This window comes from Semicossyphus pulcher, unplaced genomic scaffold (assembly GCF_022749685.1).
Source record: "Semicossyphus pulcher isolate SPU_LCO1_2020_fin unplaced genomic scaffold, fSemPul1.0.p SCAF_17, whole genome shotgun sequence".
Classification (NCBI taxonomy): Eukaryota; Metazoa; Chordata; class Actinopteri; order Labriformes; family Labridae; genus Semicossyphus; species Semicossyphus pulcher.
The window spans coordinates 21,277,917-21,285,189 of NW_027211681.1; the positions used below are offsets into that span (position 1 = coordinate 21,277,917).

The 7,273-nt window shown below is 42.0% G+C and overlaps 1 protein-coding gene across 1 annotated transcript; it reads right to left on the minus strand.

The window, feature by feature from the left end:
- Window positions 1-997: 997 nt before the first annotated feature.
- LOC138595339 (perforin-1-like) lies at window positions 998-6,709 on the minus strand. The gene is made up of 9 exons (XM_069666710.1): window positions 6,443-6,709; window positions 6,265-6,344; window positions 5,773-5,818; window positions 4,777-4,919; window positions 4,545-4,683; window positions 4,381-4,461; window positions 3,202-3,674; window positions 3,021-3,114; window positions 998-1,210 (listed from the first exon to the last, which is right to left on the minus strand). The coding sequence occupies exons 1-9, from the start codon at window positions 6,707-6,709 to the stop codon at window positions 998-1,000; spliced, it is 1,536 nt and encodes a 511-aa protein (XP_069522811.1).
- Between the last annotated feature and the right edge of the window lie 564 nt (window positions 6,710-7,273).

Consider the following 7,273-nt stretch of genomic DNA (forward strand, 5'->3'; position numbering starts at 1 on the left):
AGACCCATGCATGCACACAGTCTATAAAATATGCTCATAACAAGGCCACATAACAATGAGAGGTTAATACTGGACTTGCCTCAACAAACAGCCCTCCAAATTAAAGCTGTTTTTGTCAGCTTTTTTAAGTAAGTAAGTAAGTAAGTAGCTAGAATAGTCTTTATTGGCACAAGAAAGACAACAAAAAATGTGTGTCTGGATCATAGACTGTATAAAAAGATGGACAACATGACAGCTCCCTAAAAGTGAAGCCAAACCCTCTCTATCGCCCCCTGCTGACTGGCTGCAGTATAGGTCATAAAGCCCGCCTCCTCCATGTTAACAGATGGGACATGAGTCAAACTATAAAATCAAAATACACGCCCGATAAATTTTTCTCAAACATGGTTTCTGTCGTTATAGTTAGTTATTATCATGCTGATTTAAAGCCAGGTGTTCATTTTTATGACAAGTTTATTTTTAATCAGTTATTTGATGCTGTAAAAAGGGTGATTGACAGCTCTGTTGACAAATACGGCTCCTGCAGCCAATCAGTTCTGGGTGAGCAGAGCGGAGGACGATCTGCGAGTGGAAACGTAACTAAAACAATCACTACAGTCATTGAAGTTTCCATACCTGTGAACGTTAACCTCAGACCAACACAAAGAAGCTGTTCTGCTGTTAAACACGCCGGTGTGCGGGATCCTTGCTGTTTTATCGGTAAGTTAAGTGTGTGTTTGGGTTAGCGGAAGTGCCTACGGCCGCTTGACCCGCCGATCTCTGCTGCGCAGACTCTGGCTCCATATGACGTCGCCATCGCAAGATGGCAGTGCCTATCACAGGGGCTATTTTGGCATCAATGGGAGCAGATGGAGACGCGTTGTCCATCTATATATACAGTCATTGGTCTGGATACTGTGTGACTGTCTGGTTCATTGCATTTAAAGAAAAAAAACCAACTGATTTTAGGAAAGTATTCAGCATTTGTGTAAAGCGTGACACCCAGAAACATTTCTCATTATGGAGATGGTTTGTACTGGTCACACCTGTCACCAGTGAGGTAACGGTCGCAGGTCAGAGTTAGTTTGAACTCCACACCATCTGCATCAGTTGAGCAGGTGTATGTGTGCGTCCCCTGTTCGATGTACCTCACTGTACATGAAATAAGAAGGTCATCATAATACAGGTCTTCATCCCAGACTTCGATCCTCAGGCCCAAGTGTGTGTCCACCTTTATAAATAAGAGAGGAAAGATTAAAGAAGCGTAACATAAAACACACGTTGGTTGTTGACATTGACATGTAATGTTCAGATTATTAAAGATGATTAATGTAAATTCAGGCAAGGCAAATTTATGTATAGAGCACCATTCATACACATAGCAATTCAAAGTGCTTTACACAATCAAAAACAGAAATCAGTGACAATAAAATAATTAAATAAGAAGTTTGAGAGCGCAGCAGTACAAAAAACAAAGGAGCAGGGTAGAAAGCTGGAAAGATGTTTAGTGCAGGAGCAGTCCCACTTTAGCAGTAAGCATGAAATTATCTGACCACAAGCTGGAAACAGGTAAACAGCTGACCGGTCTCTGTGTAAAAGTTAGAAAATCGGTCTACAAGTGCCTCTTCATCTAATCATTTAACACCGCGAGAGTACTTGCAAAAGCAGTGAGTAATATCTGCATTCGGTGGGCTTGAGCTATGGCCAATTTTTTAACTTGCCAGTATGCACAATGCAGTTTGGTTTTTAAAGTGAAGCAAATACTGAAGAGCGAAAAACAGCCGTTCTTTAAATTGGCCACTTCAGCCTGGCTCTTAAAACAAATCAATTCCTCTAGACCCCCATATTATCTACCATAAAATCAGGACACAGACGCATCGCTTCACTTCAAAAATAAAAAACATTTTTATTTTACCAACTCAAAGTCGATCCAAACAACTGAAATTAGCCTCGCCCAACAGCTCAGCCTACGGTAACGTTGATAGTTGTGAGGGTAGCGGCTGCACTGGCCGTCATGACCGTGCATGTCCATCACGCAGCTTTAGCTGGATTAAAGCGCCATCGTCTGCGTAAAATACCATAACATACCATTAAAATACTCTCTCTGCATTTTCAACTGATATACTGGTCACAGCCCACTTTTTTTTAAATGAAAAATGTGGCTTATACACTGGATTTTACGGTATGTGTAAGGTGACAGTCAAACTGCCAAACTTGAGGCTTCACATCAGCAGTCCTTAAAGTCGGGCTGAATCCGGCATTTCGAGAGTATCTAGCTTCCGTATCGTGACGTATTTCCGAGTGAAACAGGACGTGCAGGAGGGACATATTATTAGAGGGATTTGTTTTGATCGTTGAGATGTGGGCGTAGACAGATGTTCTCCACAGCGCAGTAGCTAGCTAACTGACCGAACGTTCTTGGTGCTCTGCGGCTAAATGTTGCAGATTGATTGGTTGAAATTGTTTGATGCTAACTTACGTAAGCACGCGTGAAATTTAGTTTTACCGGAAGAAAAAATGATCGGATTTTGATATAAGAATACGAAGACTGTATTTTTTTGGCCTATATTGTCAAATAGATGCACAATATTACCGGGGATGTGATCTAAAAGGATTAAAATGACAATTTTCATTTCACCTCGACTTTGAATATAAAGTGACTTCATGTTGGCTACATCTGCTTTTTAAATACCAGCAGTGGTTTTTATCTGTTGTCAGATTAAATCAAGGTTTTATAACCAAAATTACAAACCTATGGTATTTAATTGTTTTGTTAGCAAAGATCTTAACTTCTTATTGAGCAAAATGAGTTTACTATTTTCTGGTCTTGTCGGAAAGAGAAGCTTCAAACTTATTGCGCAGACATGAGAGGGGTATCAACCTCTTCTCTTTGCATGACAGCAAATAAACAAATTTAACAGAAACTGTAACCATTCTTTCACATTTCCTTCAATCCGCAGCTGTTTCTGAGGCTAAATGTAGGCTTTAAGCAACTTGCTATTCTTCCACCTTTGGATGTGAATGAAAAGATTACTACTGACCTTGCCCAGATCAAAACGAGTGTTCCAGCGGGGGTTGTTTGACTCGATCATCCTAGTGGTGCGGAAGATCGAACCGTACCACATCTTGACATACCTGTGAGTCGGAAAAACATTGAAAGAAAATAAATAACAAGAAAAACATTTTTGTACATTGCATCATGTTCACTTGTTCTCTACACACGCATCAGTTGGGCCTGCATAGTCTCCTGCCAGACCCCAGCCTCTGATGATGGTCACCACCAGTGTTCCCCTCGAGGTCTGTTTTGGACAGCAGTTGTAGCTACAGGATGGGCTGGATGTGATACTGATGGCATTCTCTCCTAAGTACTCTTCTGTTGCAGCCTTTAGTCCCATCCTTTTTGTCAAGTTTGACACCAGCTCATACATCGGTTTTAGGGAATACTTGACAACATCCGGGTGGTCCTTCAGGGTGTTCAGCCAATTCCTGTAGCCTTGGGAGTCATCACGAGTGAGTGAAAACTCCCCAGACCAACCAGTCCCTCCTTCCACTGCTGTGTAGTGTTGGTGGAAACCAGCACTGTAAGAGATGGAAGTGCCCCTGTTCTGTAAGACCTTGGAGCAAGAATTATGGCCACCAGATAATTTTACCTTCCCCAGGCCGACAGAGACTCCCCATGACAAGCAGGAGTGGACCTAAAGTACAGGAGGGCAAACAAGATGATATTTTAGAGGCGGAGGTTATCGGGCTGGATTTAAATTGAAAGCAGTAGTTAGTGGTTAAACACCTGACAACACATTCATACTCTGAATGGTCCCGAAGACCTGCAAACTGAGTTCCTGCACAGGCACGTTAGGGTTAAAACAAAGACAGAGGACTCAGATGTAGACTTTGAGGTCGCTTTCACACCTGAGCAGTTTTGTCTGTTTGAACCGAACCCTGGTGCGTTTAGATGGATAGTCCGGTCGGTTTACGAGCGACGAGGAAATAGAAATATGGGCTGACCAAACACATTCACAAAAGCTTGTAGAAACGCACAAGAACACGGAGGTATCCAAACTGTTCAGTGAGAAACTAAATGAGAGTGGAACTGATCGATCTGTGAAATAGGGTCACAGAGGGCCACACCCTAAAGCATACCCTGCCTTTTTGTCAATTTTACTCTGCATGGGTACATTATTTAAAATGTTTACTGAGGTAATAAATCAACTGAGAAGCAGTGTCATTTTACCCTCTGGTTTCATATGTTTAAAAATGTAAAAAAATGACAACAGTAGTAAATGTGGAGTGGAAAAAACAGCACACAATATTACTGTTTGTTAATTTTTCCCAACTCAAGATGTTTTCTTTCAAGGCAACTTAACAACATTTGCACGTTCACTGTGTAAACTGCACATGTACCTCATGTGATGAGAGCCCGTTCAGGGAGGACAAACAGGTGCGTGCAGCTGAGACTCGCCTGAAACGCCCCCCAAGATAAGCCTGAAATGAAGAACAATATTGTTGAGACAAAAGTTTTGCTTTCATTTTTTAAACATGGATTTTGAAATTAGGTGTGTTACAACCTGGTGGGTGTAGTGTGTGCCATAGGTATGTATGAGGTCCCTGTACTGAGCCTTTGAGGCGGAGTTATAAACACTTGGCAGTCTGTCCAAATCCTTTCTGAACTCCTTGCTGAGGCGCGCACTGCTTGACACACGGTAACTAAACACAGAGACAGAAGAGTTAATTATGTTAGCTGATATTATCCAAACAAACTTGAAACATCTTCAGGATGCAGGGGTCCTCACACTGTACCGATAATGGCTGCAGGCAAGCCTGTTGGTGCTAAAGGAGTACTTGTCCTCTCTGGACCTTTGTGAAGCAAAGTTATACACAGCGGAGCGAGTTCCTCCCACATGCAGGCCGGCAGACACAACCTTATCAAGATTAAGGCCGACCTAATAAAAGAGACAAAAAGATAAATGCTCATAAGCTGCTTGAAATCATCATGGCATGACATATTAAACCTTTTAAAACACCTTAATTTACAAATACTTTTTTTGAGGTTGCAAAGTTCTGTGAGGGCACTCAACCTTTCGACCCTGTGAGAGTGGTGAAAGAATCAACTCACTGCAATCAGGTGTGTGTGGCACTGATTGGCTTTGATTAAGCCCAGGTGTGGGGAGTCTTCATATACCCTGAGTCTCCAGTGTCCTGTGCTGACTCATTATCTCACCTTCAGAGGTAGTGAGAGGTTCTCAATGTGGCTTCTCTAGTTGTCGGTGTATCTGCAAACACCAACTCAGTACTTTGTGTGTATTTGTGGTCAATTGCCTGTTTCCCACGGAATAATTTGGGTTGCTGGAGAGTTTGTGTGACTCAAGCCTTTTGGGTTATCAAAGGCCTCCTGGGCAGCCTTAGCCTTTAGCTTCGAGTTTTCTGGGTCTCCTGGACAATTTTGGTTTTGAGTCAGCTGCTTGGCGGCGGTGATTTAGTTAATCATTTTAGTGCTTTATTTCATTAAGGAAGCCTGTAGCGGCTCTATATAGTTTTGTTGCCTTTTTCCTCCCTTTTCCAATCTATCGCTACTGCGATTTTGTGGTTATCGCTCTGGGATAACTTTGAGACACCCCTTGGTCTGCACCTGCGTCCCCCCCCCCCCCCCCCCCTTTCCTGACAAGTTCTTCAAAAAGTCAGTACAAAGATGACACAGCAGTGGTAAAATAAGTAAAATAATTAAAGGTCTTCATATCTATAAATTGCGATGATAATATGCAGAAATGGCAACAACAGCTGTGAGATATTTCTTACCTTCCAGTCCGAGCTGTCTTCAGAGGTGTAAGTGTTAACCAGCGAGCTGTGGACACAAGAATCAACAAGAAAACTACTTCATTTAAAAGACATTTTACAGCTTTAATTAATGTTGCAAACATGTTTATTTCAGCTTATCTATTGGGAATGACTCGGTTTTGAAGCAAGCCTCTAGTGGCCATTTGTGGAACTGCAGTATTTGGCAAGAGTGCACATTGCCCCTGTGGTTACCATTTGCTTTTTGATGACAAAAAATAATACAAAAAACAGCTTACAGCACCATTAATATCAAACTTTTTCTCTTGGCCTGATTACATGCAGAGAAACCAATTGTATGACATGTTCATGTCCCTTTGGAGAAAATAGAAAAGAAATCAGAGGAGGAATCACAAAGAGTTCTCCTGCTGTTATTCACTAAGCTGTAATAAGAAAATTAATTATGAATGGCTGATATCGCCTTGTCAGTGATGATGATGCTGTATAATAAAATACCTGACAGAGGTGTGTTCACTGCTATGAAGGTCAGCATTGCATTGGCTTATAGCCCGCCAGTCCACAACAGACGCTGGCAGCTGAAAATTAAAGGGACAACAACAAGGTTAGAAAGCAAGCATAAAGTAGGATCAGCTAATAAAATTGCTGCACAAGTATTGTTTATTAATTTAATTACCTTCTGCAGCTTGTTTCCTTGCAGAGGGTTGCGGCAGAGGGTACATTTGCTTCTTGGGTTAAGGTAGTTCCTCACATCAATCACGTAGGCTCCTTTACGCTGCAGCCCGAACACGTCAAAGCCCTCCCCCACCAGGTTGTGGCCTGGTACAAAATGAGCTCTCTGACATTTTTTTTCACTCGCGGTCCGACAGCAGAAGACGGGGGAGTGCGACAGAAAGAGGAGGAGACTCAGGTGGAGAAGGGGTGGGGTTGAAAAACAGAGCATGACCAAAGTCATAGAGAGTATTCTAGAGAAAGACGAAGAATAGACAAGGACGTCATTATCATTTCATTAATGCTCATGCAAAAACAATTTACAGATTGAGTCAACAGAACTTCTGAAAGATGAAAAGATGAAAGATCACACTCTATCAACCTAACTCTCTGATCCACCACTGGAGACCTTAACGTGAAAAGCTAGCAAGCTACTGTAAGGAACCTTTGTTTAGTTTTGATCAAACCTATCACTCACTCCGTGGAAAATATAAATAAATGGCTGTTTCTGCTGTTTAACCATCTGGTCTGACACTAAACAAACCTACAGAAATAGTCTTCATGCTGATGGTCTGGTCATCAGCACTTGTTGCATGTTGTGACAAAAACTAAAAATAGGTTTCAAAGGGTGAAAGTGCTGTATTTGTTTACCAAAGTTGGACTCGCTCTTTATACCACTGCACCTTCATACGTGTGTGTGCACTTTTCCCACCAAGGTGCGCAAAAACATCACACCAGCACGGTGTGCTCTAAATTGATCACCCTTTGCAGTGATGCGGGTTATCAACATGAGCCT

What these genes read in the sequence shown, in the direction of transcription:
- LOC138595339 (XM_069666710.1), bottom strand. Translation starts at nt 6,709, where the DNA reads ATGCTCTGTTTTTCAACCCCACCCCTTCTCCACCTGAGTCTCCTCCTC. An exon ending in GCACACACTACACCCACCAG is followed by an intron (nt 4,462 to 4,544) that starts GTTGTAACACAC and finishes TCTTCATTTCAG; the next exon opens with GCTTATCTTGGGGGGCGTTT. An exon ending in CTCGTTTTGATCTGGGCAAG is followed by an intron (nt 1,211 to 3,020) that starts GTCAGTAGTAAT and finishes TTATTTATAAAG; the next exon opens with GTGGACACACACTTGGGCCT.